We start from the raw sequence: 27,639 nt of genomic DNA on the forward strand, positions 1-27,639 counted from the left end.
GAGCTGACAGTCCACGTTCTGATCCGTAGAACACCAGTTTTCTTTCTCCTGATAACGACGTCCTCTTGAGTAGTCTCCACCCGGAGATCCGAATGAGGACAATTTTACCTCCGGAATGTTTTACTCAAGAGGAGACCATCATCATTTAACAATACAGTAAAGTTGCATGCCCTTGGGAAAAATTACGGCTGTAGTTTCCCCTTGCTTTCAGCCGTTCTCAGTTCCAGCAAAGTAAGACCGTTTTGGTTAGTGTTACAAGGCTAGATCAGTCAATCATCTAGACTGTTGCCCCTGCAACTACTGAAAATTCTGCTGCCCGTCTTCAGGTACCACACGTTTCTCTGGCCTCTCAACAGATACCACTCCGTTGTGGTTACACCTACGGTACGGCTGTCTGTATCGCTGAGGCACGCAAGCCTCCCCACCAACGGCAAGGTCCATGGTTTATGGTTTCTTGTTGTTTCCCTAATAAATGGGGCCTCACATAAATATCTGTTTCTAAAGACTGTACACTTCATTACGTCGGCAACATTTCTGACAGTGTACAGAAAAAATGTCTAGTGCCTCACATCAAACTGACAGTTGTACTGGCTCTTTGTCGTATGCTTTCCTCTAGCGTCCCTTCCCTACCCGTCTCTCTCCGGTTTCCACTCCACCCCCCTCCCCCCTTCTCTTTCTCTCTCTGGCGTTCTTTCTTTATGTCTCACTACTCACTATCAGATTGTATGTATGTATGTGTGTGTGTGTGCGTGTGTGTATATATGTGTGCGTGTATTCCAACGGTCGTTTGCTGGTGTAGGAGATATACACAACGAAAGAAAGAAGAGGGAGAGCTAGCCATTTTACCAGTCACATTGTATTTGCCCGCAGTCACTGCGGCACGGACTACATCGCGGTGTACCAGGGTTCGACTCCGGCAAGCCCGCTGCTGACGACGCTCTGCTCCAACAGGAAAGCCGTCCTGCAGTACCCGGGACCCAACCTGCTGCTAGAATTCAGGTGAGCCTTACATCTACAGTGTAAGGTGGTGTTTCAGACAAAAGGAACGCTGTATGTGTGATTAGAACTTTCAAAAGAGATATCTGTATGAAAATCACGTACAAAAACGTGACGTATGGAAAACTCCACAACAAAGCGCGTATTGTGATCCACTTGTAACACAACCTATCAAATGTACCGGTACTGTTAGCTAAAATAAGGACAGCAACCTATCTATAAGGATGATCCACTTAAAAAGGGAGACGTCGCAATTACAGGGCTGCCCGTAATTATTACTGTTAATTGAGGTTCATTGTACTCGGTCTGGACGTTGAGTTTTAATGTTTTCGAATATATTATTCTTACACACGGATGTGAGGCAGTAGCCGCTCAGTCTCACAAAACTCATGTCGGTTTATTTCGTCATAGAACATACATGAGATACTGATCGTCACACTCCGCTCTTATTGCGCATATACATGGTGACCGACTTAAGAATCACCAGAAGCATTTTCACTTACGTTTCGGCAGATATTTGCAGTATCGTATTTGCAATGTGTAGCTGGAGCCAGCCTAAACAAGTACTGCTCATCACGTCCTTCATGCGATGCCCAGCGTCGAAGGTAAACGTCGGTTTGTTTACCCGTTACAAATAAAATGATTTTTAAAGCAGAATTTTACGTTTCCATTCGATAGAGTGAGCACAAATTAGTGTAATGCCATATTTGTTTTAGTGATGCATATAATCAAGCTCAGTAAATCACGTTTTCCGTGCTGACTGATACCGCCATGCAGCAGCGCTGCTCGGTCGCTAATGGTGTACTGGTCATTCTTCCTGTTGTAATGTCCCTGTTTATATGTATCGCTAAAATGAATTTCGCACTACACTAATCTGTGACAACTCTATCAAATGGGCACGTAAAATTATTGTTTAAATATCGTTTTGTCTACAGTCGGAAACAAATCGAAGCTTTTATCAACAATGCTCGACACCTGAAAGTCGTGATGAGGTGTATTTGTTTAGACTGACTCCAGCTACACGTTGGAAATACGATATTGTAGACACCTACGAAAAAAGTAGAGAAAATACAGCTCTCGTCTCTGTGGAGGGATACCCAGTATATACAACACTTCAGTCCAAGATTCACTGCAGTCACTGGACACCGAGAGAGGTGGAGCAGTGGTTAGCACACTGGATTCACATCCGGGGGAATGATGGTTCAAACCCTCGTCCAGCCATCCTGATTTGGTTTTTCCGTGTTTTCCTTAAATCTCTTCAGGCAAATACCGGCATGGTTCCTTTGAAAAAGGCACTGCCGACTTCCTTGCCCATCCTTCCCAAATCCGATGGGACTTATGATCCCTCTGTTGGGTCAACTCGCCCAAATTAACATACCAACCAAGTGCAATCAGCATGACGGAACTGTAGTGGAGTTTGGCGACGACAGACGATTTGCAAGTGTGTGTTTGCAGCTCAGGGCCCGCGGTGCCGCCCTACAACTACAACGGCTTCCTGGCGACGCTCGAGTTCTCCAAGGAGGTCGTCACGACGGAAGCGCCGTCTGCAGACGTGCACCGGACCACCGACGCCGCCGTCCTCAGTGAGTACCCGCAACCGACGCTGGCCTGTATACCTTGCACTCTTGTGTCATATCCAGTTCGAGGCTACTGCCGAGGCAGCGGCTTGCCCCCTGATAAAGACCAAAGCTCACACACTGTTGCGTAGTAGTTAATGGAACATACAGCAGCGTACACTAAGAAAATTTCGTTCCACCTCCAGTATTTTATAGATGTGCTCTCGCTTCCGTCGGCCGTCGTAATTTAATTTATTATTTATGGGTAATGTTGATTGTTGCCGACTTACGTGGTGGGATTCAGTTTTGATTTACAATTAAATGCTTTTGTGAAGTTCTCCTTTTTAACAATATTAATCTTAAATTATTTGTTACGTTAATGAATATTAGACTCGCTGAATCTTAAAATATGAGCATATAAGTTCAACAATGGAATAAACTTTTCATATTAATTTCCTCGGCTAGTCAGTTCACTTTAAAGCAAAAAGTCTTTAGTTATCAATTATGTACAATTGCGGCCCACTCACGCGTGCGAGTATTTTTCCTTACCTCCGTTAACCATTGCATTGTAGTCGGAGTCCTGGCTCTGGCTCTCGGCTGAAAATAAGAATCTTAAAGCTACGTATTTTCTGCAGCGTCGGGCGGCTGTGGAGAAAAATGTATATTATGTTAATAGCGGCCGAGTTTTCCGCTTCCGCAAATTTTTTATAAGTTAATACCGCCACGTAATGGCCTCGTTGGCTGCATCGGCCGTTGCGATTGTTGCACTGTAAATTACTCGAATGCAGGTTAATTCAAGGAAGGCGGACATGAAATCGGTATCACCTCTTACAAATTAAAAGTGAACAATAATATTAAATCAATATATTATCTGCTTAATTAGTACAAATTTGCTTACATTTGCCAGCACTCGCAAGTTGTCCCTCTACACGCAACCAAGACAAGAGAAGAAGTGAAGACGACTAAAAAATTAACAAAAGAGCGTATCTTGTCGTCTCTTTAGATCATTTTGTTATACTTCTTTTCCCTCGAAACTTACACAGAGAAATTATTATAATACGGATACATGAGAAAAATGTATATTATTCAATTTTTAAATGTCTCTTCGTTATAAATACTGCTTTTTGAGTCTTTTCTTATTATTTCGCTGGGCACGCTATAGTGCCCACACAGCATTATAGCGTAGAACCTTGTTTGACTAAACTGACTTTGACACTATGTTTCCTTTCATCGTCAAGCAATTTTTTCTATACAAAACAGTTAGGTTTTCGTGCCCACTTGTTGACGTATTACTCGTGACCGTTGACCTTCGTCTCGGGATCTTCGACTGAAGTCAGAATAATAATTTTTGTGAGTTTGTTGCAGCACCAACGGCTGGCCAGTATTCACACTCCATTGCTGATGGAGGACTGTAATCTAGACCGCGGCCAGACATTATGTGTACGAAGGGACTTTAGGAACTAAGTTACACATGCAGTAACACACTAAGACCACTCAGCAACAAAAGTGGATGATTATCACAAGACAGTTCATGTTCAGGGTTTCCTGCAGGTACAATTCTGCGCCGTTACGGATAGAGGGTCCACCCCAGGAAACAAAGAATTATTTACTTGTCGTTCTTTAAGTTAGTAAATGCAGTTAAACCTTAAGTGTAGATTATTTTATTTGTGAATCAATTTTCTATCAACAATAGTTTGATACATTAGAGATTTATGTGCGCATCTTTATCGCAGGGTGCTACTAAAATTTTAATTTCTAGTTTGATCTTACTTTTTAGCATTTGAATATTTTTAGGCAACGATATAATTACTTTTTGCACGATTTTCTTCACAGTCTATTTGCTCTGTGTCATAGTTAGTACACCGCAGTGAAACTTAGATTACATACTCGTCATTTTCTGGATAACCACTCCGATTCTATAGAAGTGCGCAGGGACACATACGTGAAATGCGCAGGGAGACGTGTGTCCCTACTAATCGAATTATTGATGTCAGATGTTTCCTGAAACATTATTTTCCCAGCACCACTGTTGTGTTGTTATGCTACGTTGCAAATAAGACGTACATAAAAACCCTCTTTGCTTCTCCGATGTATGTCATTCCTGTTGTTGGAACGTACAGGAAGTAAGAATATCAAATTTGCGCAAGTAACGGTTTTCCAACATGCTATATTTTGCAGCCCCGACTCTTACTTCGTTGTGCCAAAACCCGAGTTACACTTTAACCAAATTAGCTGTATTATTTTATTTTAGTCCTGTTCTTCCATTATCAGCTATACCTTTTTATAAATACATCTGCTAGCAGATTGCCACTACAATTGGTATAACGGCTCCAAAGTTCTTCTGCAGAAGACGAGGTGCAATGTATGAAAAGACTTGGAAGAAACGGACTATCGAATTTTACGTCAACAATATAAGAAACTTCAAAATTTTCCTGTTTTTAAATAAATGAACTCCTAAGAAACGCTTTGTAATTCTAGTTCTGAGGTTGTGGGTGCCATGGATTGATATTTGGCAAATTTTTCAGAACCGTACTGTGGGGTTGGTATCTTGTCTCTCGGAAATAGTAGGACAAATTGCGTGTACCGAAATGGGGGCCAAGTGCACTTTTCACTTTGGTGAAACACAGTCTTTCATTTCCAAGTCCACAAATGTTATTGATATATTTATTTGCAAGTGCATTCGACACCCTTTCGAGCTGGTTTCTCTCCGTTCACTTCAGCTGGTTTTAGACCAAATGATACAAATTTTTGTGAGGAATTGGTCAAAACGCACTGCATTTGCAAAGTTGCCAATGTAAACACATCAAAATTTCTCTTTTATCTTTCCTCAATTACATTTCGCTTAGACACCAACATAGTTTAGTTTCTTAAACGACGCCATGTTGGGATTAAGCTTTGTCTATTTTATTGCGCCATCAGAATTTCGCATTCTGTAATATTTTCAAGCACCTAAAAGGACGTAATATAACTGTGGTGGTTCTAATTTTTTAATGGCACGGATGATTCGGTTTTACTCATTTTTCTTTCAGTTGCCGAGCGCTCAGTTCCACTAATCTGACTCCGGTGAACGGTCCATGAAAAGGGGACCAACACAAAAATCCCCCGTTACGTGTAACGGGTAAGTAGTTAGGGCCTATAGTCTTCTTGGCTCCCTAAATTAGCATCTGACTGCCTAAACACACGTAATTCTTACAATAGTAAAATTTCCGCCGCTCCAGGTGAATAATAATTTCGAGGAATAAACAGCGCAATCAAGGAATCATTCTCTCTGCACGTAACTGATCTCAGGCTATAAATAAAATGTAAAATCACCTCTAATGAAAGAAATGGAAGGATACGTCACCACACTGTCACTGAAATACTTACATCACATGAAGGAAAACAATTAACTTCTGAATAAGGAGTCTTGAATATATTCTGAAACGATATGCTACAATCACAGCGCTTCGTAATATATGACTAACTTTCCTTAAGACGATCAATTACGTTTAAATTCAATTAGTTATTCTGGTACGGCACAGCTAAAGTAGTGGATACAGTCGACATCAGCTAAAGAAGGAAACCCTTTATGTACACTAGTCCGTGAAATCATCGCGCTTAATCCGAGCCGGTTGCAGCACAGAGTGTTCGGTAAAGGGGACGGAATTTCAAAATTCGTGACCAATCGATTTGAACTCTCTGATGCGTCACAAAACGGCAACATTTCGTCTTTTAAATGACATAATTGTTTTATTCCCGTCATAATCTCAATGCAATTTAAGAGGAGGCTTTCTCCAGACGCGTTTTGCTTTTATTTGCAAATTTAAATTTATGGGTTTCCTCACCTTAAGTTCAGTGCCATTTAAAGGAAGTTTTTCACCATGAGCATATTGAATAATTTACCACCTGTGGTCACTGGTATCTCTTCCTCTGGGTTACGCCATTTAAAGTCCTCTGTCTTTCCCTTCGTTGTCAGCGGTGGCTGGAGTCGGAAAGTATCATGTTTGTCCAAGTGCTGAGTGTAGAACATGTGCAACTACAGTTCAAATTCTATGGAAACAACTTCTATGAAATTTACAAAAGTTAAGTACACTGCAAGAATTCGCAATTACCACGACAGAAATAGCGAGTTTCTTACAAACCGAGAAATCAGAAATGGAAAATGTGCAACAGTATTTATTTTGTCTTCCATCTCCGCTAACAACGCAGAAAAAAGCACAGGAGTTCAAAACATGTAAACAAGAGGAAGAGACACCAGTGAACAAAGGAGATGCTTTGTAAATAAAAGTGAAATGATTTTGATGGAAAACGTCTTTTCAGTTTCAGTAAGTATAAGACGGGGAAACACAATAATAATTGGAAATGATGAAGTGATTGTTTTCATAGTACTTATAGCCTCGCCATTAAAACGTCCCACTAGATCAGGATGAATAAGTCCGTTGTTATGAGAGAGTTACAACAGGTCTAGATAATAAATTTCGTGGAATTCACTGTATTCCGGTCAATAACTTCAAAGGTTATCATGCATTGATTTACGGCTTATAAATAAAAATTCCATTGCTCTCGCTCGAATAGTTAGGAAGAGGGAATAAATTATTTTTCTTAATTTTCACATTGTGGAAGATAAGAGAAATAATGAGTAGACTTCACCTGTTCTAATTATAGTTGTAATTTATAGTTTTATCACGTGTAATTTGGATAAAACAATGTTTATATGTTTATTTAATGCCTTCTTCATTACTGTAACCACTTTTACACTACGGCTGGACAGGAATCACGTATTTGTTACGGATCAGTGACATATATTACAGTTCTCACAAAAAGACCTTTACGGGAACAGGCTGCAATTTTAGTGATAGATAGGTCAAAAGTAGCAAGTAGATGTATCATTTAAGTATTATAATATTCAACAGTGTGCCCTCTGTTGACCGACGCTCGCACTTCGTTCTAAGAACTTTGTGTCTCACGCTATGAATATGTAACCTAAATATGGTCAGAGAAATAACCCATGAAACTAATTTGTTCTGAGAAAAGTCCTACATTTGATATTTTACCCGCCAGCACCACTAATATGTTTGACTAGAGTATGAAGTGTGATATTGGATACGCGAACACACAACCACTCACTCACACACTCGCACACACACACACACACACACACACACACACACACACACCGGGATATTTTGATTGTGCAGAATAGCTCGATGTCTATGTTACGTTCAAATGTGATAACTCGCCTGATAATTGGTGAGGCCAACGTATGTGAATTCCTAATAAAGGTTTGTGGGAACGGACTGACCTATAGTGTCGGCAAATATTTATGTTCGCACCATATTTGAACACACTGAAGCCACAAAAACAGAAAATGCTAGGTGAAATCAGAAACCATTTCTTGACAATGCACGGATGAAAAACGCTTATGTCTACCTTCGCAAACGGAGACAAACGGATGTTAACTACAGTACTGCCATCTACCTTTTATAAAAGTAAGCTACTGATGTGCTTAAATACAAATTGTGCGCCATCTCGTGACAACGTCAACAGCAACATCTACTGGTGCTTGTCAAACCTAAGGAGAGTAATGTGTTAACGAAATGGTGGTGAAAAAACTAATACTTACGCCTGCCAGTGTGGCCGAGTGGTTCTAGGCGTTTCAGTCTGGAACCACGCGACCGCTACGGTCGCAGGTTCGAACCCTGCCTCGGGCATGGATGTGTGTGATGTCCTTAGGTTAGTAAGGTTTAAGTAGTTCTAAGTTCTAGGGGACTGATGACCTCAGATATTAAGTCGCATAGTGCTCAGAGCCATTTGAACCATTTTTTTGAACTAATACTTACCTACATATGGCATCTTATTTGAACTGCACTGGCCAAAAATTCAAGTGAGATATAAACGTATCCAACGTCTGAAGTGAAGCTTACAGGCCTTACAGAAAGTTGCTTTTCAAAAATTAAATGGAAATTGTGATTGTTGGAGGTGTTATTTAATTCCTGACAGAGTGCGGTCACTGTGGAAACGTATGACAATGGACAAACCGAAGGTGTTTCTCTTGAAAATTACTAGGCACTCAGGCATGGAACTACCACCGCATATTTTTCTGAGGCGATGGAGCATAAAAATACCAATGCAGTCCGTGGAAAAATCATATTGATTTCAAGGAAGTGCATAAACGACTCCATCTGCTGCTATAAGCTGCTGTGGACCTTACAATGCCGGTTTTCTGACATCTGTCCGACGCAAACCTTTCACAGTGGCGCCTCTGTTGTTGAACATGAATTCAAAATGAACACGTAAATAATGAAATGTGAGAAAGAAATAAAAAGGACACGTTGAGAACTGTATAATTGCTTTGCATACAGGATATATCACCTACAGCTTGCCCCGAAAATATTATGGAAATGGAAAGTGCTATTCATGTGCCATTTTGACAGAATGGAATCGAAGTCAGGGGCTCGTACTGTTAGCCAATACACAGATTGTAATAATACTACATAACATACAGTTTTTGAAATGGAATAATGCTTACTTTCATTAAAGAAAGTGCGGCAACTTAGAATGTCATTGGTGTTTGGTGCAAGATTCTAGTGCGAGTCGTTTACTACATATCTTATTTAGGAAAGTTCCAAAAGCGACACCTGTTTGTGTTATTTATCTTGTGTAGCTGCTAGGTAAGATGTTGTTATGCTTGTTTACGGTGTGCTTGTGTGTTGCTTGACGGCATTGCGACTTGGTAGTCAGTTAGCATGTGACAGTCGAAGCAGTATGTTGTAAGTGGACGATAAGATTTACCTATGCAATGTAAGCTGACATGCTCATGGTGTGTGGAGAGCGTAGGAAGAATGCAGTTCATTTTTGTATGGTGTATGTGGCAAGATATCCCAATAGACCTCAACGATTTCGTCAGCTGCCTATCGACATCTTCAACCTGTTACGTTAAAGTGGTAATGTAACACCTACACAACGTAATAGAAGGGAACAAGTGACGACAGAGGAGGCGGGGGTTGATGTACTAGCTGCTGTTGCGGCTGATTCGCACGTTACGTTGGCTACCGTGCAATGGCACGATGAAGTGGCGTGAGTCAGGCAAGTGTCCTACGCGTCCTTCATTGCTTCATTGATAGGTGCTCCATACCTAACAAGAACAGCATGGGAACGGTTGTGAGAATCTTGTTGACTTCTGTACATGCACATTAGGACAGGATTCTCCAGGCGTATCACTTATCTTTTGTAGTGATGAAGCCACATTTACCAATAGTCGCCCGGTAAACCACCCAAACATACACTACTGTTGACAATAAACATCGGCTTCTTTAGGAGGAATACCAACGTCCATTGAGTGTAGACGTGTGGCGTGAGATAGTGAACAATCAGCTCATAGGCTAAACGAACACTGAACGCGAACAAATATCACAGTCAACTAAAAGAACATCATCCACGGATGGTAGAAGACATCCCTCTGCAGACTAGGGGGATTCTGTGGTACCAACATTATAGTTTTCAAGTCCATAGTGTACGAAGTACTACGGCATGTCTTCACAAATTACTTCCATATCGTTTGACTGGACGCTGAGGGCCTGTAACTTGGCCGACGCCCCCCCCCCCCCCTCCTCCCCTACCAACTTGACGCCTGAACACTTTTCTGCTATATGGAAAGAGGAAAGACGCTGTCCACAAGGACATACCAACTACACCCGATGATACGCAATGACGTATTACTGCAGCCTGCTTGGACATATCCGCTGAAATGCTAGCGTGTGTGCAGTTGTCGTTTCATACCAGGCTGGAGGCGTGCATTGCCGCTGCCGGTGGTCATTTTAAACACAACTTGTAATGGTCAACTGTCTCGTTATTGGTCAGAATCCGCATAACTAGTGTATGCATTGGTGTTGTTCTTCAGTGTGTGCTACCACTGGTATGTACAAGTGTCGGTGCGGGAACTTTTTAAAACACGGTATCTCGTAAACGAGTGACGTTATCATCCTGCATCAAACACCACTGACATTCTAATTTACCAAACTTTCGGTTTGTTAATGTCAATAGGCATTGTTCCATCTAAAAAGTGTATGTTTTCACAAAAAATACACTTCCTTAGTATTATTATAATCTGGTTATTGAATAACAATACGAGCCCCTGACAAGGAATCCGTCGGTCTGTGAAAACCGGACAAGAGTAGCACTTTCCATTTCAGCAGTATTTGGGGTACACGTTTAAGAGGTTTCACTCTATAAAGTTAGTGTCCTGCTTGAGGATTCCGCAGGACACTCAGAGCAAATACAGTCTTGGTGAATGGACACATACACACACACACACACACACACACACACACACGAGCGAACGAGTGCGTGTGCGTTCGGAGGCAAGCAAGAACGCATTTATAGTAAACACGTACAGAGACAGTCCATAGAAGCAATTGCAAAAGAAAGACATTAATTACTACAACTTGTGGTTTATGTAGCTACCAAAAACGTCTGTGTTTCTGTGTTTTAACTATTATTTCAAAGTCAATATTTTAATTCATACACAAAAACTGATAGTGTGAAGAAAACTACAACTTTGCCTATTATGTGCTGCATACTAGCAGAAATATACCCCCGCAGTTATTTTTAAACAATTTAATAACGGAAATTCTTGCACACAATTATTTTCAATCGGTTTAATTGTGTAGTGGTGAAGAAAGTGAAGGATACTTACATTTGCCTGAAATTCATATCCAGGAATTAAGACAGTGTGCAGAAGAAACTGATAAGATATACTTGTAACTTTTCACTCGTGTGTTCTCCGATTTTTTTTTTTTATATTCGTGTGTCTTGACGGGGTATGAATCTCTAGAAATAATGAAAAGTTCCTGTCTTTCCATTTGCTAATTCACCTCCTTATGCATTTTCTTTTTTGTGGAACTTTATCAGCATTTTTAAAGAACAGTAGTTAGCCTAGTTGTGTATTGTAAGATCAGAACCATTTCCCGCTTAGACTGTTATGCACTGAATTACTAACATGGAATTCGAACATAAGGTTGCTACAGATAGCGTAATTTATGGGACATGTGCTAACTTGGCAGCTACTCGTAATTTAGTTACGGAATTTCATGTCGCTTTTCACCAAGAAGCTTACTGAAAGCTTTTGCAGCAGAAACAGAACTAAATACTGCAGCCAGATCGACAAAATACTACAGAGGGAATGTATTGTCATGTTAACGTAAGGAAGCTAACGTTCTAGAAGAAACATATGCATAATTTTCAATTAGAATAAACATAAACTGTTCTCTTCGTCATTAAAATTAACCTCTCTTAACAACCTAAACAAAACAAAAACTCACCATAGTACTTAAATAAGGAGTAAACTTATTCTTGTGAATTCTTGATAACAATCTTCCTCATTGCTTCATCCCACAGAAATTTAAATAAAGTAATTTTTGGGCCTCCGTCTTAATTTCTTCAGTAAGTCTACATAGAACAACGGAACTCTATTTTGGCAGTAAAGAATATCACACATCTATCGAACACACACAAATCCTCCAGAAAATACACAAAAATAACTCGCAGTCACGTAATAATTACTGCGTTCACAAACGAGCTCAGTTACGATAAATAATGGTAACCTTCCCCTCTTTCATAGGTACGACTTCTTCTTGTGACGTCACCCAGTAGGTGTACAGGCTTTCATTTTGTAGGAGGTGCTGATACAAGTAAATGATTGGCACTAACGACTTCTTAGAAACTTTCGCCCTGTTCATGCACAGTTTCTGAATACTATGTACTGGGCTAGTCATTATGGTGTTACCGTTACTGCTCAAGCATGAACGGACCACATACTCCATCCCATGGCTGGTTAGAATACTGCCTCACGGCACCGTGCTCAACCTGAAATATATTTTTAGAACAATTAATAAACATGGTTATCGCCTACTGCAAGCCTAATTCCATCTCCCAGCAAATTAATTTACTGCACTGAACTAGCGTTACTACTTTAAAAGGGAAAGTAAAAATATCGCATTCACGACCGATGTAGACGGACCGTTACACCACCATGTTAACAAAAGCATCCAATCTGAACAAGAGCATGTACAATAAATTTGCAATTTGTTAACATTCACATCCTTACAAGATTTATGTCGCAAAATTAGGTTTAAAATAACGTTCTTGTAGGGCTGTCTCACTCTTCATGGCAATATAGTCAGTGTTCGTTATTAGTGACATGATTAGATGAGTTATTTAAATGCTGGTTGAAGTCGGTCAGCGTAGGATACAAATAACAACGCAAGACTTAAGTATGTACATCAAAGTATGTACTAAATAAAGACTTACAGTTGTTGCTTATATATGAGTGCATTCTGCACCGACTTGTTTGCACCTCATAGAAACTTTCGCTTTCTATAAGTTCCCGGTATCATAAATGGTTTTGTCCTGTCAGTGATGTACATGACTCTTTTCTCTCAATTGTTGTCCGTGCTGAACCCAACTCGCACATCCGGTTTACGAAAATTGTGGGCTATTCTATCTCCTGGGGCACCATATTAAGGTAATGTAATGTACATCGTTTATTTTGAGTACAGTTTCCGCAGCAGTGTGATATCGTTCTCTATTTTGCCGTTCCTTCTCTCTAATAGCATACATTTTACCTAAATAATTAGCATTGTAGCAGTTATTAGTCGCTATATGTGTTCACATGCAAAACTTAGATAATTTCTTTTTGTTCTAGAGGGAGCTTAACCATTGCGTTAATCAAGAAGTTAAAAACGCTTCCAAACGTGTCTCTTTGTGGAATGGATAAAGATGGATTTACAGTACATTCCGAACTTATGGTCCATCGTAAAGTCTGAAAATGTTATGGAATGCTACTTCATTAGTTCCACAGTAAAAGCAGTATTTGGATTCAGCAATCGCGTTCGTAATGAGAAAAGGGTATCGTCAAAGTCTTGTAGCCAACGATCTTGATAGACAAATTAGTAAATTTTTCAAAGAACTTGTTCCCTATGGGATTTGCGAAAATATCTTTTGGAGTCCTAGAGAAACGACTTCCCATGGCGACACCGTTTCAATCTGAATATGTCTCACCTTGAAACCTAAAGCAATTGACGGACACGACTAATTCTACGAACGCGACAATCTGATAAGTGTGACTAATCGTTGTCATAATGACAGTGATTTCTATTATCAGTTTGTTAGTCAACAGTTTAATTTGTTAATCGTTAATATACTGGACACGAAGCTTTTCACTAAACGTTTCTAAGCCATATCCGCTTCATTCTTATTTCAAAATTATGTTGATGATTCAAAATCCACTTTCTGATTCTTAAAGCCGGCCGCTGTGGCCGAACGGTTCTATGCGCTTCAGTCCGGAACCGCGCTACGGTTGCAGGTTCGAATCCTGCCTCGGGCATGGATGTGTGCGATGTCCTTAAGTTAGTTAGGTTTAGGTAGTTCTAAGTCTAGAGGACTGATGACCTCATGTTAAGTCCCATAGTGCTCAGAGCCATCTGAACCATTTTTTTTTATTCTTAAAGCTCTTGGAGCATTAGTGTAACTTAACTGAGCTGGTCATATAATTACGAGCGAAAAATCTATTTCACTGATAGCAACTTCATTTCTCGTGTCGAATTTTTTTCAGATCGTTTAGTACATACTACAATATATCTAGTGCTTTGACTTCTTGGTTTCATGCAACGCAATATCAGAATATTCTTCGATATATACAGTTTTAACTCGTTTGTGTGGTGTGTGTGTGTGAGAGAGGATTTCAGTCTGTGTGTGTGTGTGTGTGTGTGTGTGTGTGTGTGTGTGTGTGTGTGTGTGTTTAAGATCAGTCGCGTCCTTATCGTCGCTGTTGAAGTAGGTCGTAAAATTAAGGACAGATTCCATATCTAAATAGTCATAGCGTACTACACTTTTAAAGGAGGTAACTATAAAGAATTATAATTGCTAAAAATAAGCAGGTACTGCACTGTGGTGTCGTGCGTTCTTTCGCAGAACATTTTCTTCTGAAATCAACATCTATGTTCTTCAGTAGGTAAAATTAGAAAGAGCAGTGTTTTGTTTCCCATCACAGACAACCTTCTCAATAAAACAATAGATCGGGCACAAGCACTGTGGGAGTAAATGAAGAATGCTCGCTTTCATTTCGGTGTTATGTGTTCGGCCTTTCTGCGATGGAATGATAGGATGGCAGTGGTTCATCTCAGATGCTACCTCTCGTTCCGTAAAGACTCGGAATAGCGCACAGACCATAAGCTTTGGACTTGACTTCATGATTAAGGAGGACCTCGCTTCTGCTGCTTTATATTTCATTACTGTCCCAGTTACAAAATAAATAAGATGAAAAAAAAGCAAGTACTAGCCATAAATAGTAACACGTGTAGCATTGGTATAGAGATCTATTTACAGCGATTATACATGGTTTGGTCACCGCTGTAGACTTGTATTTAGTTATCTGCATGCCTTTGTGCACTGATCTTATTTTTCTTAATATTTATACCGACAGCTAACCTTTACAAATGCATTATTATCTTATATCTGGAAGGTATTTGCATTGATAGTCAATCATAAATTCTTCCAAATTAACATTTCATTTCGTTGTTGTCTCTCTACATAAATTTCCAGCACTCCACATTGCTGCAGACTAACAGATTCCACTGCACATTCCGTAGAAACTGGAAGAGAATTTAGAATGTTTCCAATGCTCAAATATGATTTGCATTGGTGACGTTATCTTTAGAAATTTGCGAAACACACGTATGCCCCTCCGAAATAATCTGCTGACGCGTCGAAACGGCTGATGGAAAATAAACAAGTAATATTAGTATATAAAACAATAACAAACAACACGCCGTAAAACTGACCAGAAAACATTCGATTTGAAATGAAGTAGCGTTACAAACAACGATGTGGTGGGCAAACAAGTGAAATTCGCTTACGAAATAATCATGGAAATAACAAACACTCGAACAGATCGCTTTATGTATATATCCCTGTGCAGCGCTCCACACATATTGCTTTTCACTTTCGTGTAACATTCTGTAAAAGTTCTTTCGAACGTAGTTTCATGATTCACCTGAGCTGCGTTTGCTATGTAGTCCGGCGACAATAATGAAACCCTAGCTATAATAACGTTACCTCTCAGAAGTTGCTAAATTTCCTCACCAGCATCGTCAAACATGATGTTAAGCTGTTTCAGTTCGTCAAAATACTGGCGACTGAGCTTATTTGTACAACAGCGTCATGTTACGTGTGCTGATTGACAACAAAAGTTCCAGTATAATGACTCAAACTTCATTACCCGTTCACTCAATTTTTCCACAACCTTCAATAATGCTTAGTTTCTCTGCGTGATTTGCACTTTTGAAAGATGAATCATCTTGTCATTTTTGTGTTAGTGTCGTCAATCTTCTGTTGTCTGCCAAAACTTCCTCTCAACTCCCAACCTCTTTATCTCAGGGCGCAATTTACATTCAACATTGTTAGTTATTCGTTGAACGTATTCCGATCTTTGTCCTCTGCTACAGTTTTCACCGTCTATAGCGCCTTTTAATACGACAGAAGTTATTCCCTAATTCTTAAGACACGGTCCATTATTCTGTCCCTTTTCATTCTTGTTAACGATGTTCATCCAAATACTCAAATATTTCTTCACTGTAGATTCAATGGAAAACTTCATTATTTCTTACCAGTTCATATTCTTATCAGATCATTTAATTTCAGTATCGTCTGTAACACCACGTCTCTATCACTTATATCATCTTCCTTGCCGGCCGCTGTGGCCGAGAGGTTCTAGGCGCTTCAGTCCGGAACCGCGCTGCTGCTACCGTTGCAGGTTCGAATCCTACCTCGGGCATGGATGTGTGTGACGTCCTTAGGGTAGTTAGGTTTAAGTAGTTGTAGGTCTAGGGGATTGATGACCTCATATGTTAAGTCCCATATTGCTTAGAGCCATTTGAACCATAGTCTTCATTTTCGATCTTACCATAGTACATTCAGTCCAGTGTTCTTGACGTACATTCTTAGAAATTACTTCCTCGAATTTAAGTCTATTCCCGATAATAGCAAACTTCTTTTAGTAAAGAATGAACTTCTTCCCAGAGCTCATCTACTCTTATTTCCTCCTTGCTTCGTCTTTTAACTAGCGGAGTTTATTCACTTCTTTAAGAAGTAGCCTAGCTGAACAACAAGTCAAACCAACTGACTGATGGATGGTTGTGAGGTCCAGGCCCTTCTCCCTGAAATCAGCACCTGTAACGAGACCTGTATGGAAGCTGGTCTTTAGCACTTCCCATCCCATGTGGTGCTTCTGTTATGTGAATGATATTTTCCTCTTACGTCCATTAGGAGAACATTCACCAATTAGCTCCCTCAAGAACCTTCATCACCACCAATTAACGGCGTAAATCCAAAACTTACGCTGTAAGCGACAGCTCACTTCACGGAACATGGCCATAGTTCCAGGTGATCAACTGGAACGGATTCACAGTCTCATAACCTTCCAAATCATAAAAACCCATGATTTATACATTAACGGTGTGAGATCACAGAACCAGAAACCGTGATTCAGGAAACGAGGGATCTTAATCGCAGAAGCTACAAACTGATTCCCGGGCAAACTGATCCAGTCAGTAAACTGTTGACAAAAAGACAACGCTGGGGCCATTAAAGTAAAGAGAGATTAAAAATAAGTGCGTATTACAGACCGCAGTATCACAAACTATATACTGGAGTAATAATACAAACATATACCTACATTAAGTTACACCAAGGGTACGGACGGTAAAGATTACGCAGCATGAGTTCTCGATCATGACTATGATTGTAGTCTAGCCTACATCAATGAGCTGGACGTCTCCTTAACACACCTATAGAAGAGTGTGAGCGTCTCTTACAATTAGAAAGACAAAGCACATTGGTGGCTTTAAAAGTCGACAAATCCTCAACATTTAGACATGCGCGAAAGTCAATGTCAACATCTACAATGATGAGCACGATCTTTACAACCATCTGCTTAATGGTGTGTTGGTCCACATCTGGAGGGCAATACATCGTGATGTAGGAGAATAAACAGAGTGCTAGGACAAGTTGCATTTTTGCAAAATTTATTCAAAATGGCCTTTCTGCCTAAGCGTTCCCATTCTCTCTTCATGGGGGTAAGATGTGATAACACTGCACCGCACGTCCATCATTCCCCTCTTCACCTCTACTTCCTGTCCCCTCCACCACTTGTGAATTGGCGTGAAAAGACAGTCTGTGCTGAACTTCTGGAGAATAGCGATGTAAGCTGCTGTCTTTATTCAGTTACTTTATTTACTTTGTTGTTGTTGTGGTCTTCAGTCCTAAGACTGGTCTGATACAACTCTCCATGCTACTGTATCCTGTGCAAGCTCTTCAATCTCCGAGTAAATACTGCAACCTACATCCTTCTGAATCTGCTTACTGTATTCATCTCTTGGTCTCCATTTACGATTTTTACCACCTCCCTCCAACCCCCACTTCCCTCCATTACTAAATTGGTTATCTCCTGATGTCAGAGAACGTGTCTTACCAACCGATTCCTTCTTCTAGTCGGGTTGTGTCACATATTTCTTTCCTACCCAATTCTGTTCAGTACCTGATCATTGTGCTATAGTTGCCTCTCCCCAAAACCTGTAATTAGAGAGGGGGGGAGGGAGGATGGAGTTGAAAAGTACTGTAATTTTGTTTGGAAATGTGTTCAATTGATGAGACATTGGTGTTGGAGAGAGGAGTTTAATTAATGTATTATCGTAAGTATGCAGCTGAGGACTGCACCCATAGTGTCCTACATGAGGAATGGAAGAGGTGATAATAGACAAGCATAACCGGAATGCTTTTCAGCAAATAGTGGTGATGCAGCAGGATGGATTGAAGATGACTTTTGCAACTCATAGAGACTATTACCTGAGCTGGAGCTGTTCGTGTTTATTGATGAAATGACCGGTAAATCCAGAGCGCCGGAGACAACTTCGCCCTATTCCACTACCGCAGAATGAATGAAGAAGAGATGGTCACCTTGGTGTACGGGGCTCGACTGTGGACGCTTGAAGCAGGTTTTGTTCACATTTATGATCACGTGTGTGCATATCTTCAACTTGCTGTGTGCTGTAGTCCACAATACCAATCGAAACTGACAGGAAACTGTCCTACAGCCGCTGCTGGAATAACTACATCGAACGAGTCTACATGTGTGTAGGTGTTGACGAAGTTGTGTAGATATACGTGGTGTGAAGGGATAGGGCAGAAAAGTATCACTGAAGTGTAGTAAGAGTTGGCTCCTACCATCTAGAAGTGTAAGGTGTATGAGGAAATTGTGCAGTGATATACGGTATGAAGGGATAGGGAAGTAAACTATTACTGAAATGTGGATAGAGTTGCCCCCTACTGACCTACAGGCTTAGAGGTGCCGAGAATCTTGAACTCAGATCCATGCTGAAGGAACAGGACAGCAATCTAGCGAGGAGGCCGTTGCATGTGTGTTCATCTGGAAGCGTGGATACAAAGTATGCAGCTTAGAACCAATCTAACCTTCCCTCCTACTTTCCTTCTTCCCTTCCTCACCTCTCCCCCCCCCCCGCCCCCCACCCCCATCCCCACTGTAGGTAAAGACACTGGTTTTCCAGGCCTGTTCTAATCTGTCACTGATGGTACACAAAGAGAGCTATCTGCTGGCAGTGATATAATGTTTCCAGTCGGCAGAAATTACTCACAGGTGGTGTTAGTGGCGTAAGGGAGAGAGTGAGTGGTATGTCTAGCTGGTGGATCCAAAACATAAGAAAGAGTAGCTGTGTCTGCTATGTGTATAGTCACAACAGAATAATATCGAAATCCTACGTCACTGCAGTATAACTTTTACATGCATGTGTGTGATCGCGGTAGTTTGTAGATACCACGTTTGGCTGGGGGGTTATGAATCAGAGTTGGATGGTGTAAATAGAAATATCAAACCACATCTGGTAAGCAATAAGTGTATATACATGTGGATGAATAACGGAATTATAGAAAACGCCATAATATCTAAAAATTCTACTACAAAATGTTCTTGCCATTTATACTTAGAATTTAGTGGAAACGTGTCTGTTCATAGTACGTGTAACTGCTTGAGATTTTACCTGTTGCACTGCATGTATGGGTTGTGAACGAAATCTTGTGTAGGTGCTGAGATGTTTGTACGCAGATACTTGATAAGAAGCAGTAGGGCAGTTAATTATTACCAAAGTGTGGGGAGGTCAGTACAGGTCATAATGAAACACACACCCACGGAATTGAGAAAAATCGCTACAATAACACAGTTATTGCAGAAACTGCCCCTAAAACATCTTGTCAGGGGAGAGTGGAGACAGTTACATGAGTGTTCACCTCAATGTGTGGGTACAGTCTATGCAACTTAAAACCAGTCTTACATCCCCTTCTCCTTCCCTGTCCTTCCATCCACAGATAGGGATACCGGTTTCCAATGCCTGTTTCAACCTGTCGCTGATGGCACAAAGATACCCCTCTGCTGGCAGTCATACACTGCTCACAGTCTGCGGAAATGAGTCACAGGTGCACGAAAGTGTCAGGAACAGGACACATCCTGCAAGCCATAAAATGTCTTTCTCGGAAAGACTGGCACCCCTGGAACAATAGCGAATTGTCCCAGTTGTCGTGGATGAAGAACTGTGCAGTCATCTGCGGCACGCTTTCAAACGCTCTGCATGTGCCAGCACAGTCTGAAAAGTATCCACAGCTAAGTAAAATCGCTCTCATGTAGAGAAAATACGACCTGTGTGAATGTGATACACATTGATCTTTATACTAGTGGTCTTATTGTGCGCCGATCTGCCCGCTCTGGCCCCGAGATGTGGAGAGCCGTGTTCGCCCTCGGTACCCACCACTGCTTCATGTCGTTCTAAATTGCCACAACTTGCATTTATTATACACCATACACTCTCTCCAAAGGCTATCAGGTAGAGCTTTCAGACGCTCCACTGTACCGAACAAGAACTTTGTATGTATATCCATGTGTGTACTGTGGAAGAATGAGAAATTCCACTCACCTCATGGAATATCATCTGTATCTCTGTTAGCTAGGAACATCCACCTCAATAAAATACTTTGTTGACAATGCTCTAGGTACATCCATGGTTGATTGACACCTGCCGCGGAAAGAAAACACACTCACAACCATTCCGGGATGTTGGTGGTAAAATAGAGGCATTCCTGCCCCCCACACGGTGGAGGAGTAGATGGTGGAGGAATTTTTCACGGGTCCCTCGCCGCTCGAGGAGTGACACATTACTTTCCTGCTAGGAGTGTTGCTGTACTTTACAGCTCAAAAGCTGTAGTGTCACCTCATTTATTTGTAAAAGTGATTTAATAAAGATAAACACTCATTTGCTGCATGAAGTATTACCATCATGTATAATCTTTTTCTTATGCTTGCTACAACGAATATTGTAGTGACCGACCTGAAGTATTACCATCATGTATAATCTTTTTCTTATGCTTGCTACAACGAATATTGTAGTGACCGACCTGACCTCACATCGTGTAAAGGGTGCAGTCTTACGCTTTTAAAATGAATACTGTGACAACAACTGTGCAGTTAGCGGATATAGTAGTAAAATAAATGAAATCTCAAGCTAAATAGGTGTAAACACACTCTCTTGGTTAGGCCTGCTACAGTTAATATTGCACGAAGAACATTGTATCTTACATTGAGTACATTACAAAATAAGTACTTAACACCATCTAACAATCTTCAAACATTCATTCAGCTAGTAAGTTCCCAAAACTGTGGTGAGTAGAAGACTTCACCAATAACGTAATGCTGACAGGACCAAACAACAACCAAAATTTCTTCCGTTCCATCATCTCGGCTGATTCAGTAATCGGCGCAAAGTATGAGATAAAAGTACAGTCTTGGTTGAGGTGATCCCCCTCCCATTCCTAGGAAGAGATCTCTAAACGCACGTTCTTGGTATTGATAGCCTCCTCAATGATCAGATGATCAGCAAGAATCAATCTAATGACCCTATTGTTGTGAAGTATGCTGGTATCTCCTTTGTTATGACCTAGCCAAGTTTTTCGGGGTGCAAACGCACATATAGCTTTCACTGGTGGTACCAATAGACGACATCTATTTCTTCATAATGAACAGGCACAGGAAAATATTTCTGATAACTCAAGTACTTACAGTGTAGACTGTATCCAATGCAGCGCTGAATATGTTGGACAAATGGGAAGAAAGTTTAAAACCAGGTTCCAGGAACACTTGCTCACAAAGAGAGGGCAGATAAAACCACACTCGCCATTTGCAGAACATGTAAAGGTATCAGCCACTGGCTGCCTACTATAAACAATATGCAAATGTTGCATTTTGCCCATAATGGACGAGAACTCAGTTTATTTGAGTAATCTGAGATCTCTAAACGCACGTTCTTGGTATTGATAGCCTCCTCAATGATCAGATGATCAGCAAGAATCAATCTAATGACCCTATTGTTGTGAAGTATGCTGGTATCTCCTTTGTTATGACCTAGCCAAGTTTTTCGGGGTGCAAACGCACATATAGCTTTCACTGGTGGTACCAATAGACTACATCTATTTCTTCATAACGAACAGGCACAGGAAAATATTTCTGATAACTCAAGTACTTACAGTGTAGACTGTATCCAATGCAGCGCTGAATATGTTGGACAAATGGGAAGAAAGTTTAAAACCAGGTTCCAGGAACACTTGCTCACAAAGTGAGGGCAGATAAAACCACACTCGCCATTTGCAGAGCATGTAAAGGTATCAGCCACTGGCTGACTACTATAAACAATATGCAAATGTTGCATTTTGCCCATAATGGACGAGAACTCAGTTTATTTGAGTAATCTGAGATCTCTAAACGCACGTTCTTGGTATTGATAGCCTCCTCAATGATCAGATGATCAGCAAGAATCAATCTAATGACCCTATTGTTGTGAAGTATGCTGGTATCTCCTTTGTTATGACCTAGCCAAGTTTTTCGGGGTGCAAACGCACATATAGCTTTCACTGGTGGTACCAATAGACTACATCTATTTCTTCATAACGAACAGGCACAGGAAAATATTTCTGATAACTCAAGTACTTACAGTGTAGACTGTATCCAATGCAGCGCTGAATATGTTGGACAAATGGGAAGAAAGTTTAAAACCAGGTTCCAGGAACACTTGCTCACAAAGTGAGGGCAGATAAAACCACACTCGCCATTTGCAGAGCATGTAAAGGTATCAGCCACTGGCTGACTACTATAAACAATATGCAAATGTTGCATTTTGCCCATAATGGACGGGGACTCAGTTTATTTGAGTAATCTGAGATCTCTAAACGCACGTTCTTGGTATTGATAGCCTCCTCAATGATCAGATGATCAGCAAGAATCAATCTAATGACCCTATTGTTGTGAAGTATGCTGGTATCTCCTTTGTTATTTGTTTCACTCCCTTGTCTCTAAGACATAATTTTAACTTTATTATTATATTTATTACGAACTTTTCGTAAGGTGTAATTATCTAACTACGCAGGTCCCAAATAACTATACTCTTAGTTTTAGGACTGTTATTTTAGAAAGTATGATTTATCGGGCTAAATATGTTCTGTGTGTTAAAACGATCCTGAGTAGTCGTTAATATAACAGAGTAGCCAATGCCCTCGAGGCATGGTTATCATACTTTTCCACATTCTATGTTTGTCAGCAGTGCACTCCTCAGCGTTGTGCTCCTGCTCCATGACGATCAGCTGTGCATGTGTCCCGAGATTGTGCGGCGCCCTTTATGCATGGCAAGGACAAAGATATTTAAAGGATTTTTTGGTGTTTATTTTCGCGATCTCCTTACTCGCTTTTTTAAAATTTACGTACTTCCAGTATATGAAAAAAATTATTTTTTGGCTGCAGTTTTTCATCGTTGAGGTTCCTCCCAGAAACGTGGTTGACATGTATCGTCGACTTTCAACATTTTGATATCCCAGTCATATTTTGTCGATATATTCACATCGTGTAATTATTTTATAAATGGCGCGTGTGGTGACCAGTTTCTGTACGTTCAATGAAATGGGATGAGGACATTTGCTCATAGTTATTTTTATATTTTTTTGCTTTGTACATAATCTGAAGATGCTACCACAGGCGAAAATAAAAACCAGCGGAACTAAGACTGTATTTTTATCAAACATGAAAACCAACACTGAGCGAACATTTCCGAATGGATAGACGTGATTTTCTCGTGAGTAGCTCTAATGTGACTCAGTTGGAACGAGGGAAAAATCCTCTTATAAGCGAGCTACTATGAAAAAAACGAGAAATCTACAGAAATTACTATGTTACGTGATGAGTCCTCATGGGCTTGCTTCTAGAGGAAGATGAAACACTCTAATAACATCACACAGTTATTGAGAAAGAAACCTTCCACCATAATAGTTTATGTGTCTTCACCTATATGCGTGGATACAGACTAAGCACCTTAGAACCGGTCTTACCTCCCTCCCCTCCTACCTCCATCCCTCCCTCCCTCTCCTGGTTCTCCTGGCCTGTTTTAACTTGTTAACAGTACACAAATAGATCCATCCACTGAAGGTCCTCCGCTTTGGTCAATGTTGGGCTGACAATAATATTCTGTTTCTTGTCTGCTGCTGGACTCCCCTGCAGACAGAGTCCCTGCCTTCCCATGACTGTTGTAACCTCTCACTGACAGCTCACAAGGAAATCCGTCTGCTGACGATGCTCTGCATTTTTTTTACCAAAGGAAATCCCCAAACAGCTGTGTGTTTTGAGAAGTTATTTTATTCAGACAACCACTTTCAGCATCTCAGTAATGCCTTAATCAAGCCCCTATGCAGTCCATGTATAGTACCGATAGTTATGGCGTATAGCCAGTTCGGCTTCGAGCGGCGAGCGGGAAGGTTCATTTCTATTTCACTAGCGGCAGCATCGCTTGTGCGAAGCTTTCCTCTTTAGTGTTGTTCTGTCTGCCCACTGAGTTGTAGCGCCTCCGCTCCGCCTTACTGTCGGTTTGTGTTCGTCTGCTCGCAGCGGCGTGGGCCGCTCCGCTATGGCTACCATGGTTTCCACGTGTGTTCCACGGAAAGGTACGGCCAGCTTCACTTTCGATAAAACAACGCGACATGTGCAGCTCGGGTCTCTAGAAATACACGATTAGCTTGTCGATTCATATGAACTCTGATCAGCTGAACACCGCTTATTTTGACGACGACGAGTACGTATTTTACGTGAAATTTCTGGATCCCCTTCATGTTGAAAGATTATTTCCGCGACATGATTCTCAAGTCCCGTCCAAGCATCGCGATAATTCCGTTAGTATGGTGTCACTCGCAGATACTGAATTTGGCTATACCAATGTTCGAGTGTTCAACCTCCGGCCGGAGGTTGATGACAACTTTCTAAAGGACATATTGACTCCTTATAGTAACGTGAAGAACGTCCGTCGTGAACTTTGGTCTACTCAACACAGATTACAGTGTTATTGTGGAATTCGTTACGTGAAAAAGCGTATAAAACACAACATTCCGTCACATTTACTGGTGTGTGGTTGTAGCGGTCGTGGCATGTATACTGCTCAAGACGGAACCTATTTTCTGTTTAATGAAAGTGGACACGTTCGGTCTCATTGCCCGCGGAGGATTTTTGTATTAAAGCCGTCATTAAAGCAGCGGTTGCTGATCTTGTTCCTTCCACTACCGACGTCGGACCTGCTTCTGCTTCAGATCATAATGAACAAAAATTCATTTCTGATAATCATGTAACTGAATTTCCGCCCTTACCTTCGCGACAGGTTCAGAATCCCATTGCCCCGCAGGATAGAACCCGTAACAGGGACAGACAAGCGACGTCGCACTCAAGATGTTCAGGATGAGGATTTGCCTGTGCCTTCTGCCCAACCTCCTCCATATCGATGGTGTCCCCTGCTCCTCTCAATGCTACGATACCTACTATCCGTGGTACGGTGATTGGCGAAGAAGTTGTCTCCAGTATCCCTCCTGCTCGTCAAGTGGCTCCTCCTGAACTGCCCTGTGTGTGGAGAGGGGGCGGAGTCCCCCCCCCCCCCCTTCGTCTTCGTGGCATCCGTTACAGTCTGAGATAACACAATGTCCTCCTGCTCCTTTGTCTTCAGTCGCTGACGGTTTCCCAATTGTTAGTTCCACAGAATGCTTCCGCCTTAGTGACCTGCAGTACATGGCCCTTGTTCTGAGGGGCAGGAGGCTGTGCCTATGCCCCTCCCACACCTGTGTCTGCAGAGGCCGCCATGCCACGTAGCCGGCAGAAACAGCGTATACAACCTGACCGTGCGGTGGCACGTAAGAATTCTAAGAACTGGTCCTCTGATTTCTGATTCATCTGTGGACTCCGCAGTGGACCTGGACGCTTATCTGCCTAACTAATTCTGCTCAATAACTTACGTACATCACTGTATAGCTCTGATTAGTGACCCAAGCCTACACGTTCCTTTTCTTAAATGTTAATCGTGTGGAATCAGAATTGCGATTGTCTTCGATGCGTCATTTCATTTATGATTCATGTGATGACATAGTCTTCTTACAGGAACTGTTATTTAATAATTTCTCCTTACCCGGTTTTCGTATGATCTATAATGTAGCACCCGAATATTCTAAGGGGACCGTCCTATTCTTTCGCGAAGGCATTCCAACTGCTGAGGTGGATATGCTGGATTCTGGCAGGGACATAGGTTATCAACTTTTTAATCTTACCTTGGTTCTTTTATATGCCGCTTCTGGTACTGGTCGCGTTTTTATAAAGAGGATATTGTTCATCTGTTGCGTAAGAGTCCTCCGGATATTCTGTTGGGTGGCGATTTTAACTATGTATTGCGTCCTGCTGATCAATCTCCAAATTTAAATTTCTCTCGTGAATTACATGAACTGGCACTATCCTTGCCCCTAAGACGTCTGGACATGTAAATAAATGACGTTAGTTAAATTTAGCCACTTTACTGCGACTTCTAGTAGCTGGTTAGATATGTTTTACTTATCAGACTGCCTGAGCAATAGTATTCTTGATGTTGAAGCTATCCCAGCTTCCTTCACGGATCACTGTGTAGTGGCCACAACTAACAGTCTAACAGCAACCAGTGAAATTGTTTCGCCCTCCTTGGATATTAAACGTCACTCACCTAGCTGACCCCTCTCTCGATGAGGTGATGCGAGTCCTGTGGGAGCGTACTCCACGGTCCACTGGGAAATACTCTTCCACCCCTGACTGGTGGACACAGCTAGCAATGCCAAGGCTAAGGGAAACTTTGATACTTTTCTGTGCTGCCAAAGTGCGGGACTTTCGAAGAACTTATGAATATTACTATGCCATCCTGCATGAACTTTATGCTGTTTCGGATCGCGCCCCTCTGCGAATTGCGGATGTTAGGCGCGTAAAGGCAAAATTCCTTATCTTGAAGAGAATACAAATGGAAGATTTGAAAATCTGATCGAAGCCACGATCATTGATGACGGAAGAACTGACTTCCTTTTATCATTTGCTTCGGCACCAGACAAGTCGCTGAGGCAGTTGTATTCATTCTCTCCCGTCAAATGGTGGACTTATCGTAATGGCGCAAGCTGATATAGTGCGTATCTTACACCAGTACTATGTAGCCATCTACGATATCCATGAGTCCACTGAAACCTTTTACGACCCATTTGTCAGCATCTTCGATACGACATTGACACCTAAACATAATGCAACGCTCTTAGCTGCCTTTCAGCCGGAGAAAGTTTACAAACGTATTGTGGTACCGCCTTCTCAAAAGCCCCGGGTCTAGATGGACATCCTACGGAATTTTACGTGCGCGTTTGGCCGTTGTTGGATGCTACCTTTACGTCCCTTTTGAATGAAGAGTTACAGGGTAGATTATTGCCGACCTCGTTCAAAGTGGCAAAAATTGTTTTAATCCCGAAAAGTACTGGACGACTGTAACTGACAGCTTTCGCCCAATTACTTTGTTAAATTTTGATCATAAAACTTTGGGGAGGGCAGTTGATAGTAGGATGACGGCTCTGATAGAGACGATTGTTGCAAAACATCAAAGCTGCGTACCTGGTCGTATATTCTTACCCTTATAGTCGAGTGTCG

General features: G+C 41.3%; 1 protein-coding gene across 1 annotated transcript in view; it reads left to right on the top strand.

The window, feature by feature from the left end:
* LOC126263389 (uncharacterized) overlaps positions 1-27,639 on the top strand; it is a 285,649-nt gene that overhangs the window by 150,989 nt on the left and 107,021 nt on the right. The window contains exons 7-8 of the mRNA XM_049960483.1: positions 871-999; positions 2,452-2,579. Of these exons, the coding sequence (XP_049816440.1) occupies positions 871-999; positions 2,452-2,579 (257 nt within the window). The remainder of the gene's footprint in view (positions 1-870; positions 1,000-2,451; positions 2,580-27,639) is intronic.

This window comes from Schistocerca nitens, chromosome 6 (genome assembly GCF_023898315.1).
Source record: "Schistocerca nitens isolate TAMUIC-IGC-003100 chromosome 6, iqSchNite1.1, whole genome shotgun sequence".
NCBI lineage: Eukaryota > Metazoa > Arthropoda > Insecta > Orthoptera > Acrididae > Schistocerca > Schistocerca nitens.